A 13,498-nucleotide genomic window follows, 5' to 3' on the forward strand; every position below is an offset into this window, starting at 1 on the left:
CATTTACATTATTTTGGTCAAATAGAGTATCTATTTGTATCTAACAGAATTACTGGAAACTAGTCTCAAGACCAAAATAATATGAGGGATAAAATACCTTTCTAAGTTTCTCTGAGCTTCAAAGGCATGAAAAAGAAAACAAGATACAACAAGTCATTCAACTCAAACAACTAATTTGGTAGGCTGAGAACCTGTGGTACTTATTTATCTGTACTGAAATACTTAAAAGTATTTCTTCAGTGGGCCCAAACAACTTTATTGCCAAAAACACATGCCATCATTCACAATATAGAAAGTCTGTTCAAGAACAAAGGTTCAATTTAAATTAAATTCAAACACACATTTCTCAATCTTTCATTTTATTTTCTTCCTCTATCAAGTTTGCTCAGCAACTTTCATCTTCAAGCCTAATGAAGAAACCGTCACTTTCCCATTTTTCTTGTTGGTTTCCTTTTCTCATCCTGCTGCTGCTGCTGCTGCTAAGTCCTCCCATTAAAAACTACAACTGGGAACAATATAATAAGAAATACACACTCTATTAGACCAAGATGTTTAAAATCTTATTTAAAATTAAGCTAAGCTTAAAACTTTTTAAAGTAGCACACTTTGTCCTCTGAAACAGACAAGTTGGAAGAGGTACATATAAAGGAACCACATAGTAATCCACATTCCATTACTTTAAAATTATACATACAAGGGACAATCAGTCCTCCATATCCACAGGTTCCACATTAGCAGATTCAACCAATCACATTTAAAAATATGGGGAAAGGGTAGAATTCATAAAGTTTCAAAAAGCAAAGCTTGAATTTGCCAGATGCTAGCAACTACTTACATAGCTCTATGTTGTATTAAGTATCACAAATAATCTAGAGATGATTTAAAATATATGGAGAATGTGCATAGGTTATATGCAAATACTATGCCTTTTTATATAAGAGATTTGAGCATCCTTGGGTTTTGGCATACTGGGGGTCCTAGAACCAATCCCTTGATATCAGTGGACAACTGTAACATGTGCATTACCTACAATCAGAAACAATTGATTCAGCTAAAATAAATATTATCTTCATTTTCCTCTTTAGCATCACATACCATACTTATTGAAGTAAAATGTATTCACCATTTTTCTTCCCAACATTAAACTAAAGAAAAAAGTCAACAGCTATAATATTACATTGGATCTAGAAAGTAGTTTGCTTTATATTAACTGAAGTCTAGGTAAGAATTAGTGTCATGAAAATCCTAAGGATCTCAAGTGGGTTTATTTGTTTGAAGAATATTACATGAGAAAATGTGTGAAGAATGAACAATTCAATTTATAACAATAAGAGTAAAAAATACTATCAAGGCACTATTATGTTTCAAATACAATTTGGTCCACTGAATCCAAAATTCCCTGTCTACACTAAACAGCCACAGGATTTTCATGAGGTAACAACTGTTTATCCAAAGGCTAAACTGTTTCTCCTTCAGACTATGTGAAAGAATGACTCTGGCGCAAAATTCAGTATTTCTAAAATAGAGATAACGCATAATGTTTACTTTTCAATATTGAACCCTTCCTCCTAAAGGAAAAGCATGGCATTTAAAAGTGAACAAAATAAAAATCAACTCTATTGAGACATAAGGAAACTGTAACACTCAAAAAGAAACACAAGAAAACACTGAATAGTCTCGCTGTCACTTTAGAATTGTCAAGGATCATATAATGTAGTAGTAAGAGAACTGGACTCCCATACATATTAATCCTGGGTAAATTACTTTACCTCCATTTCCTCAGGCATAAAGTATGGAAACTAATTCCAAAGGCTACTGTGAGGTCAAATTTTATTAAAAGCAATGACTGAATATGTCATTAATTATGATATTACGTGGCAGGAAAGGGGAAAAAGGAGAAAATGTAGGAAAATGGTTCAGCGGAAGAATGATGTAAACATGCAAGTTATGTCAAAGGAAGTGCATCAAGGAATAGTTTAATCAAGTCCAATAGCAGATTACTACAACATAAATGTTTCTAGATTATTAAAGATGATTAAGAAAAAACATAATAATAGCAAGAGTAGTTAACATTTTAAAAATGCTTATTATAGGAAAGACAGTGTTTGGAGAGCTTTCTAATCTGAGGTAAGAAATAGCAAAATGAGACCGAGTCTCAACAACCTTAACCCAACCTCACCCACAGCATTTCATCAGGATGAAAATAACCTAATTTCACCTGGGCACATTCAGTAACAGAATATAACTACCTGCTGATCATTTCAAAGTGAAAGCTGCTCAGTCGTCTCCGACTCTTTGCGACCCCATGGACTATACATGCCATGGAATTCTCCAGGCCAGAATACTGGAGTGGGTAGCCTTTCCCTTCTCCAGGGGATCTTCCCAACCCAGGGATCGATCCCAGGTCTCCCACACTGCTGGCGGATTCTCACTGAATACAAAAGCAATAGGTAAGATTACCTTTATCTGGTTCTACAAACCCTTGCCAACTGAAGGGATAAAAAAGCAGGTGAGTTGAAATCAATGTCATTAAATCTAAGACAGAGCTATCCAGAGCGCTACCCACTTTGTCCAGCACCCCGAGATCCTTGACTACCAGTTCCCATCTGACAGCTCCAGCAGGCAATTCAACAGAGCATCAAGCAGGAAGTGTTTATTCAACTGCCTTCATGGCCAGTCACATAAATTCCAAAAATTACATGATTCTTAAACTTATAAAAAACAACAATTAGTACATGGGGGAAATTTACATACTCCTCTGTGAGGTGGACCACTTCTTCGATCATGAGAAAAACTGCGGCCCTCGTCATAGTCTCGGTAATCAACATGACTGTAATATCTATTGTAGCTTCCTTCACCAGGTCTGTCTAGCAGTGGTGGTTTCTTTGGCACAACATTAACTACTCTACGGTAGCCATCCTAAAACAGACAAAAAGAAATATATAAAAATCACTAACTTCTCTACTTGGTTTGGAAAGGTTTTTTAAAAAGCACAGGAGTTATCCTTAATCAAATAGAGTAAATGTACAAACAAACAAAAATGCATTAATGAAATAACATGAATAATAACTAATAGTAAGGTCTTCACATGAATTAAAGGAAATGAAACTGTTCAATGAGAAAGCCAGGTGTTTAAAAGTAACATGCAGCAATGCAAAAAAACAATCATAAGTAAAAGAAAAAATACAATATTATTAATAAAAAATAAACCACGAAAGGGAGAATGTTACAGTAGCTCCAATCCCTAGTTGTCCAGGTATTTTAGAAGTAAAACCATTTAAGATAGCACACATCTTTTGTTTACTGTGTCTGAAGTTTATTGTCCAGAAAAAAATAAAAGATTTTTACACATAACCAACAGCAAATAAGAAGATAATACTGAGATAGAAAGATCTAGAGGATATATTTTGCTATTTCTAAAACAGCACATAAGAGAAGAGCCTGTGACATCATAAGTTTGGAAGCAAAATAAAACTCGATAGAAAAGCTGAACTAATTTTCAAAGTAACATGTTATTGTTTTAAAGTTTAGCTGAACAGAATCTTAGTGGGAGTTGGGAAACTGAATAGAGGGAGAATAACACCTATCTTAGACTAAGAGCTGCTGTAAAATAAAAATGATTATCAACAAGAAGAACCAGAGAGCTACAAAACATGCATCTCTAAATAACCTGGTCTTGAGCACTCATGAAATGTCTATCAATATCAGATATTGTGAAAGATATGTGAAAGAAAACGGCAAGCCACCCAAGTGAAAGATATGATTACTATGAATTAACTAATTTGACAAAATGAAAAACTCATAAGGCCTAACATTCGGAAGTGGTACTTTTACTATTTAAGTCTCAGTTTCATTATCTGAACAATGACATTAATAATAGTAACTACACCATGAAGTTGTGAGGACTGAAAAAAACCAAACTGTAAAACACTTAGCACAGCAGGACACACTAAGTACTCAAAAAATGTTTGCTATTTTGATTACCATTTTTGCAAGTCTAAGTGAAACACTAAATTCCTCAAAGTGGCTATTTCCTTAAATTGCTTCTTAGCATTAATAACTACAACTATTCAATAACTATTAAATAGCTATAAAATAGCTATTTAAATGTATAAAACTATTTTAGTAGCTATTAAATAACTACACCCATGCCAAATTTCCCAATGGGTAGGAAATTTGTCAATGTGCCACAAGGAACAGTTCATATCCATTTGAGAGTTAAAATGACCTATGTAATTTTTTCCCATGGGGATATAAGGTGGTTTCCTTTAGTATGTAACACATTAAATTGTAATATATATTCTGTATGATCACATTAAATATAGTACACAAATGAATTTAGTGACTTTTTCTTCTTAACACTATCTTTCATAGAGATTTCAATTAAATCTAAGCGAATACTGAGCTTCTTAAAAAAAACTGTCACTAAGCCAAAATTTACAGCATCTTCTAATTCAAAATTTGTTGCACATAAAATTAAAACCACTGACTTCTCCAATTGTGGGAAACCATAAAATTCAATTACACAATACCCGTTTGCTCCTACCAAATAATAAATGAAAATAATCAATCCAAAGTTGTTAATGAGCAAAAGAAAAAATCTGCTAATGATAGTCCTTGTTTCTAGCAATGAAGATGAAATTGCCATTTCCTTTATGTTTTGAGAAAGTGTACAAATATATACATTATACCATCCCTCTGGTGGTATCACACTGAGTAATTCTCACAAACACACAGGATTATGAGAACCACAGGGAGAAAAAGCTGAGCGCTTATTTACTGGTAACTTATCTTGTAATCTTTTAAGAGCAGTAAAGCAAGACAACCACCAGAACTCTGGATGCTACCTGCTGGAGGTCAAGAGGAAATCACACGAGAGTCCTAAAGAAAGGTCTTTGAAGATAAGGGAGATTATTCTGCATGCAGAACAGTGTCCTCCTAATGCTGACATGTCAGCTAGACCCGTTAACTCAAGAGCAGGAGCAAGACCAAGCAAGGAAGAAAGAATGAGTAAGATTAAATTCCAAGAGACATTTCTGAGAAAGCAGTAAAACATGGTTCCCACAAATCCCCTCTTCTTGTTTTAATGAATGTTTCTTTGATCTTCTTGTCAGAAGAACAGCGTTAGCATCACCTCAGTGTGGGTGAGTCGAGAAAATAAGGCAATCAATGTTCTGAACATGAGAAAACATGCTATCACAGTCTAACTGTGATCGAGTCCAAAGAGCAGGCTGATTTTCACCAAGCCATAAAGCTGAAGCTGCAAGTCAAGATAAAATCATTTGATCAATTTCCACTGTTCAGTAAAGTCAGAAGTTATATTAGTCATAAGAGTCTGTACTTGGCAGTTTTTAAGGAAACTGAAAGGGCTGCTGCAATAGCAGTTGCCACGGTAACAGCTATTATGGAAACTATTAGAGTACCTAAAAAACGTTTTTCACTCCAAACTAGACTGGATGGAGTTTGAGCAATTTGAGCTAGGTGTCAAATTTAGGGGAGAATGGATTTCTCCTCCATCTCTTTTACCTATGCACACCTTAGATTCTCCTTGGACCATTAATGGTTCACATCTACCCTTCTGCATAACTAATTGAACAAATGCACAGGTATGTGCTTATATCAGTGCTCAGTGGTATATGAATAATATAGTAAAACCCCCCAAAATGATCTTGAATCGTTACCGTTAAATAAGGGTAAAGTTATAAACAACTGCAAAGATGTATGGTCTCGTAGTGCAGATATTAACATGGGCATTCATGTCTGTAAAGTTCCAAACAAAATGATTACTGTTAAAGATTCCAGGGCCCCGTTGCAAAACCTGTGAGAAAAAAGGAAGCACAAGACGACACCACATGAGGATCTTAGTAGGAGTATTGTAATGGTGCAAATTTTAAACAGAGTACAAGTCCTGTAAATCCGGGATTCCATAAAGGACCAGATTTATTATAGTGAAAGAGAAAAGACCTATTCCAAATCTGACCATGCCAAGTTTTGTTACTGTCTTGACCCAATAATCCTTGGGGACCCCAATTTTCTATTGTATAATTATCGATCATGAGAGCTGTGTGGAAAAATTTAGATCCGCAAACATGTCAATTAAATCCATCAAACAGTGACATATCAATCCACACATCAATACATAATGGGACTGATGGTTTAGGGTGAGATATTTCAGATGCTAAGTTTCCTTGGAAACCAAAAGTAAACACAAAGGTCTGACATTTAACGGTAACAATTCAAGATCATTTTGGGGGGTTTTACTATATTATTCATATACCACTGAGCACTGATATAAGCACATACCTGTGCATTTGTTCAATTAGTTATGCAGAAGGGTAGATGTGAACCATTAATGGTCCAAGGAGAATCTAAGCTGTGCATAGGTAAAAGAGATGGAGGAGAAATCCATTCTCCCCTAGTAATGGTGGAATCATTGGTAGAAATAGGAATTTCTGGATCTTCCCATGTGACAACAGACAACAAAAGGGGTTCACTAAGTGAGCCCAGTATGGATAGTTATTGTTAAGTAGTATATGAGCAGGAACCCTAGTGAAGAACAGAAGTAAAAAACTAACCCGAAACAGCCATACCTTATGGGCAGAGTTAGCAGTTATAATTGCTAAAAGGGAAAGCAACATATTTTCAGGAGTAATCGGTATGCCACTATTAACAACAGTTATTTCAGCTCTTAAAGTAAGACGTTTAATATCACCCCACATAATGTCAGCGGCTGGAGAATGACTGGTTATTTCTCGGTCTTTTTGGAAGTGGCATGCCAGCAAGAGGCATCTGGGTGGTCAATAGATGAAACTCCAGTAATGGGTCCTTAAGTCCTTGGTGCCAACTCATGATAAAGTTTCACACAACAGGCAGGGATCCAAAGTGGACCTGATGGAGACAAAACAGCAGCATATTCCCTTCTCCATGTTAGTAATTTAACAGGTCCTTGCCAAATAGGAGAGGGTGGTTGTTTAAAAAGTACCAGAGGGAATTCTTATGAATGTGGAGTAGCAAAATGTCTAGTAACAGCAGTTGATTGTGAAGAATTTTTGGAAACTGACAAGTCATTAGGAGTGAATAAGTCAATATATAATCATTCCCTGCTGCTGCTAAGTCACTTCAGTCGTGTCCGATTCTGTGCGACCCCACGGACAGCAGCCCACCAGGCTCCCCCATCCCTGGGATTCTCCAGGCAAGAACACTGGAGTGGGTTGCCATTTCCTTCTCCAATGCATGAAAGTGAAAAGTGAAAGTGACGTTGCTCAGTTGTGTCCGACTCTTCGTGACCCCATGGACTGCAGCCTACCAGGCTCCTCTGTCCATGGGATTTTCCAGGCAAGAGTACTGGAGTGGGGTGCCATCGCCTTCTCTAGGAGGAGTTAATTCTTTCCTTTTCAGTTTATTTAAAAATAATTTCAGTAGCCCATTCGCGCATTCAATAATGGATTGTCCAGTAAGGTTGTGAGGAATACCTGTGATGTGTTTAATATCCCATAGACGAAAGAAATCCCTAAGTTTGTGTGATGTGTATGCTGCAGCATTATCAGTTTTAATGGTTTGAGGGTGTCCTAGAATAGCAAAACATTCAAGGTGAGCTTGCACATGATGTGCTTATTCTCCATGTTGTGTGGTAGCCCATAAAAAGCCTGAAAAAGTATCAACGGTTACATGCACAAAGTGAGATGGTTTAAATGGAGGATATTATGAGTCACATCCATCTGCCATAACTCATGAGAACAAAGACCACGAGGGTTAAAATGCCAGCTTCTGGGAGAGAAGGCGTTAATAACTGACAGGTACTAACAATCTTTTGGCTTCCTGTAAGGTTAGAGCAAATTGTTTATGTAGTGCCTTGGCACCCTGGTGGAAGAACTGATGTGACTGAAAGGCAGCTGTAAACGATGATCCTATAAGGTGAAGAGATGAGTCAGCATGTTTATTTCCGAAATTGAGAGCTCCAGGAAATTGTGTATGTCCTCCAATATGAGCTACGAAAAAAGGATGTTGTCGTTTAGTTAAGAGTTTGAACAGAAACAAAGAGGGAAAGTAATGGTTTATTGATTGAAGTATTTAAAATAGAATTGGGCAATTGTTGAATGATATTAACAACATAAAAGCAATCTGTTAAGAGAGTAAAGTTTGCAAGGTTTGCAATGCAAGCAAGACAGCAGCTAATTCAGAATGTTGTGGGGAAGTTTGGGAGCTGGTAAAGATCTTTATCCATCTTGATGTTTCCTTCCAGGTCACTATTCCTCAAGTTTGACTGCCATCTGTATAGCGGGTAAGCAAGTTAGAAACAGGATGTCTAGAGATAAGAGGATGTAAAGAAAAGGGCACTAATTGTAAAACAGAAATTATTTTATCCATCAGTAAGCAGAGTACATCATGAGGAACGCTGGACTGGAAGAAGCACAAGCTGGAATCAAGATTGCTGGGAGAAATATCAATAACCTCAGATATGCAGATGACACTACCCTTATGGCAGAAAGTGAAGAGGAACTAAAAAGCCTCTTGATGAAGAAAGAGGAGAGTAAAAAGGTTGGCTTGAAGCTCAACATTCAGAAAACAAAGATCATGGCATCTGGTCCCATCACTTTACAGGAAATAGATGGAAAAACTGTGGAAACAGTGTCAGACTTTATTTTTTTGAGCTCCAAAATCACTGCAGATGCTGACTGCAGCCATGAAATTAAAAGACGCTTACTCCTTGGAAGGAAAGTTATGACCAACCTAGAAAGTATATTAAAAAGCAGAGACATTACTTTGCCAACAAAGGTCCGTCTAGTCAAGGCTGTGGTTTTTCCCGTGGTCATGTATGGATGTGAGAGTTGGACTGTGAAGAAAGCTGATCGCTGAAGAATTGATGCTTTTGAACTGTGGTGCTGGAGAAGACTCTTGAGAGTCCCTTGGACTGCAAGGAGATCCAACCAGTCCATTCTAAAGGAGATCAATCTTGGGTGTTCATTGGAAGGACTGATGCTAAAGCTGAAACTCCTATACTTTGGCCACCTCATGAGACAAGTTGACTCACTGGAAAAGACTCTGATGCTGGGAAAGGATGGGGGTGGGAGGAGAAGGGGACGACAGAGAATGAGATGGCTGGATGGCATCACCGACTCTGTGGACATGAGTTTGAGTGAACTCCGGGAGTTGGTGATGGACAGGGAGGCCTGGCGTGCTGTGATTCATGGGGTCGCAAAGAGTCGGACGCGACTGAACTGAACTGAAGCTGTAAATAATTCCCCTGTAAAACCTGATATGGCGATCTGAAACTGTTCATTAGTTTGATATAATGATTCCACATTTTCTTTAGATATTCCCACATAAATTGTTTGTGGATCTGAGCCAGTAAGGCAACAAAGGCCTAAGTGTCCCTGCTATAACAGATGTAGTCTCTCCTGTAAGCAGGGAAGAACATGGTGTTTTCGTTGATTAAGATAATGTAGCCATTCAGTCGGAGAAGGCAATGGCAACCCACTCCAGTACTCCTGCCTGGAAAATCCCATGGACAGAGGAGCCTGGTAGGCTGCAGTCCATGGGGTCGCTAGGAGACTGAGTGACTTCACTTTCACTTTTCACTTTCATACATTGGAGAAGGAAATGGCAACCCACTCCAGTATTCTTGCCTGGAGAATCCCAGGGATGGGGGAGCCTGGTGGGCTGCCATCTATGGGGTCGCACAGAGTCAGACACGACTGAAGCGACTTAGCAGCAGCAGTAGCAGCCATTCAATGCTTTTTATCTCTTTAGGTAAGATGTGGGCAAATATTGCTGTAGGAGTATGTTTGATAGAAAGAAGAATCCGTGAAAAAGGATGTGAGGGAACATACCTGTCAAGAAAATGTTTAACATAAGCAGCGCTAAATTGTGGTAATTAAACATAATGTTGAGGAGAAAAACAGCAGGGTGAGGGAGGGTCTTCATTTCCCTGTAATAATTGAAAGAAAGTGAAAGTGAAAGTCGCTCAGTTGTGTCCAACTCTCTGTGACCCCATGGACTATACAGTCCATGGAATTCCCTAGGCCAGAATATTGGAGTGGGTAGCCTTTCGCTTCTCCAGGGGATCTTCCCAACCCAGGGATCGAACCTAGGTCTCCCACACTGCAGGAGATTTTTTACCAGCTGAGCCACAAGGGAAAGGAAGCTCTGCATATGTTGGAACGCCTAAAGTAGGTCGTAGGTCGTATCCAATTTAAGTGACCCAAGAATTGCTGTAAAGAAAGAAGTGTTAATGGTTCTGGAACCTTGAAGGAAAATTGTAAAGGAGTAATTGTTTTTTGTAAAATTTGAAAGTCAAGATATTTCCATGGGGGCATGTGTTAGATTTTCTCTGGAGCTATTACTAACCCCTGTGAATTCAAATATGTCTGTAAGAAAGAGAGAATTTCTGCTAATTTTTGTGGTGAAGAGTGTACTAAAAGAATATCATCCATATAATGATAAATATAGGCATCGGGAAATTGTTGCCATAAAAGTTGCAGACTTAGATCTACAAATCTTTGACACGACAGTGTTCTTGCCTGGAGAATCCCAGGGATGGCGGAGCCTGGTGGGCTGCCATCTATGGGGTCGCACAGAGTCAGACACGACTGAAGCGACTTAGCAGCAGCAGCAGCAGGGCTATTCTTCATACCCTGAGGTAAGTATTTCCACTGATATCACTGTAAAGGACGATGATTATTTACATTAGGAACTAAACTGCAAATTTCTCTTTATCTTCAGAATGTAAAGGTATGGTAAAAAAGCAAATCTTAAGATCTGGAATTATTAGTGTGATCGTCTGGAATTAGAGAGGGGTTTGGAATAGCTGGTTGTAATGAACCCATCGGGTTGCATTTGAGCATTAATTACTCTTAAATAATGAATTAAATGCCACCTTCCTGATTTTGGGGGGATAATAAAGATGGGAGTATTCCATAGGCTTAAGGAAGGTTCTCCATGTCCTGCATCTAATTATTTTTTAACCAAGTGTTCTATAAGCCCAATTTCTTCTTTAGTCATAGGTCACTGCTCTATCCAGACCGGCGGAGGGGGAGGGGGGGTTTCATCAATCCAAATGATTTGTAATGGTACATAATAGCAGTGGCCCTGAGGATAAACTTGTCTGTAGTTTTAATTGATATTGTTGTAATATATCTCACCCCCATAAAGTTGTAGGAACATTCATGATCTAAAGACAGATAATAGCTACATGCCCTTCTGAATCTGTACAGATTTTTGGAAAGGTGCTTTGATATGCTTCTTCGAATCCCCCAACAACTAACATCTGTCCATGGACCCTTTTTAAAGGCCAGATGGAAGGCCATTCTTGTTTTGTGATAATAGCTATATAAGTTCCTGATCTATTAAACCCTTGAAAGAAAGGTCTTGAATTTTTAGAGTTTATGTGGGGTGGTTAGTCAACTAGCACAGTCTAGTAAGCCACATTCATAGATGCAAAGCCTTCTTTCCTAATTTCTTTCTCTGCCAAAGGCAGAAAATAAGGCAAGAGTAATAGCTGGGCAAGTTTTGCCCCTTTCCTTACTGTATAAGTATGTGAGAGCCATAATTTGAATACTGCCTGAGTAATCAGAATCAATTACCCCTGGTAAAATATGAATACCTTTCATAGTTATGCTGGACCGGCCTAAAATAATTCCAACTGCGTCTTTAGATACAGAGCTATAAACTTCTGTAGGAATACATTTTAACTTCATTGATACTATGAACAGAGGTTTGCAATATTGTACAGGAGGTGGTGATCAAAACCATCCCTGAGAAAAGGAAATGCAAAAAGGCAAAATGGTTGTCAGAGGGGGCCTGACAAATAGCTGAGAAAAGAAGAGAAGTGAAAGACAAAGGAGAAAAGGAAAGATATATCCATCTGAGTGCAAAGTTCCAGAGAATAGCAAGGAGAGATAAGAAAGCCTGCCTAAGTGATCAGCGCAAAGAAATAGAGGAAAACAATAGACTGGAAAAGACTAGAGATTGCTTCAAGAAAATTAGAGATACCAAGGGAACATTTCATGCAAAGATGGGCACAATTAAAGACAGAAACGGTATGGACCTAACAGAAACAGAAGATATGATTAAGAAGAGGTTGCAAAAATACACAGAAGAACTATACAAAAGGTCTTAATGAAACATATAACCATGATGGTGTGATCACTCACCTAGAGCCAGATATCCTGGAATCCAAAGTCAAGCTGGCCTTAGGAAGCATCACTACGAACAAAACTAGTGGAGATGATAGAATCCCACCAGAGCAACTTAAAATTCTAAACGATGATGCTGTTAAAGTGCTTCACTCAATATGCCAATAAATTTGAAAAACTCAGCAGTGGCCACAGGACTGGAAAAGGTCAGTTTTCATTCCAATCCCAAAGAAAGGTGAAGCCAAAGAATGTTCAAACTACCGCCCAACTGTAATCATCTCACACGCTAGCAAACTCATGCTCAAAATTCTTCAACTTAGGCTTCAACAGTACATGAACTGAAAACTTCCAGATGTTTAAGCTGGATTTAGAAAAGGCAGAGGAACCAGAGATCAAACTGCCAACATCCACTGGATCACAGAAAAAGCAAGAGAGTTCCAGAAAAACATCTGATTCACTGACTACGCTAAAGCCTTTGACTGTGTGGATCACAACAAACTGTGGAAAATCCTTAAAGACAAGGGAATACGAGACCACCTCACTTGCCTCCTGAGAAACCTGTATGTAAGTCAAGAAACAACAGCTAGAACCAGACACGGAACAATGAACTGGTTTCAAATTGGGAAAGGAGTCCGTCAAGGCTGTATACTGTCACCCTGCTTATTTAACTTATATGCAGTGTACATCATGCAAAATGCCGGGCAGCATGAAGCATAAGCTGGAATGCAGGGGAAAATATCAATTACCTCAGATATGCAGATGACACTACCCTTATGGCAGAAAGTGAAGAGGAACTAAAGATCCTCTTGATGAAAGTGAATGAGGAGAGTGAAAAAGCTGGCTTAAAACTCAACATTCAAAAAACTAAGATCATGTCATCCGGCCCCATTCAGTTCAGTTCAGTCGCTCAGTCGTGTCCGACTCTTTGCAACCCCATGAATCACAGCACGCCAGGCCTCCCTGTCCATCACCAACTCCTGGAGTTCACTCAGACTCACATCCATCGAGTCGGTGATGCCATCCAGCCATCTCATTCTCTGTTGATCCCTTCTTCTCCTGCCCCATTATTTCATGGCAAATAGATGGGGGGAAAATGCTCACTGTAGATGGTGACTGTAGCCATGAAATTAAAAGATGCTTGCTCCTCAGAATAAAAAAATATGACAAACCTAGACACCATATTAAAAAGCAGAGACATTACTTTGCCAACAAAGGTCCGTCTAGTCAAAGCTATGGTTTTTCCAGTATTCATGTATGGATGGAAGAGCCAGACCATAAAGAAAGCTGAGCACCAAAGAACTAACGCTTTTGATCTGTGGTGCTGAAGAAGACTTTTGAAAGTCCCTTGGACTGCAAGGAGATCA

General features: G+C 38.5%; 1 protein-coding gene across 12 annotated transcripts in view; it reads right to left on the minus strand.

The window, feature by feature from the left end:
- Positions 1-13,498, minus strand: part of PPHLN1 (periphilin 1) — a 172,138-nt gene that overhangs the window by 121,628 nt on the left and 37,012 nt on the right. For 8 of the 12 annotated variants that reach the window (XM_055394583.2, XM_055394577.2, XM_055394579.2 and 5 more), the window contains one exon: positions 2,755-2,919. The exons of the other annotated variants lie outside the window; for them this stretch is intronic. In XM_055394583.2, coding sequence (XP_055250558.1) covers positions 2,755-2,919 — 165 coding nt within the window. The remainder of the gene's footprint in view (positions 1-2,754; positions 2,920-13,498) is intronic. 12 annotated transcript variants of the gene reach the window in all.

This window comes from Moschus berezovskii, chromosome 6 (genome assembly GCF_049115385.1).
Source record: "Moschus berezovskii isolate FMDL1 chromosome 6, NW_MosBer_1.0, whole genome shotgun sequence".
In the NCBI taxonomy this organism is placed as follows: domain Eukaryota; kingdom Metazoa; phylum Chordata; class Mammalia; order Artiodactyla; family Moschidae; genus Moschus; species Moschus berezovskii.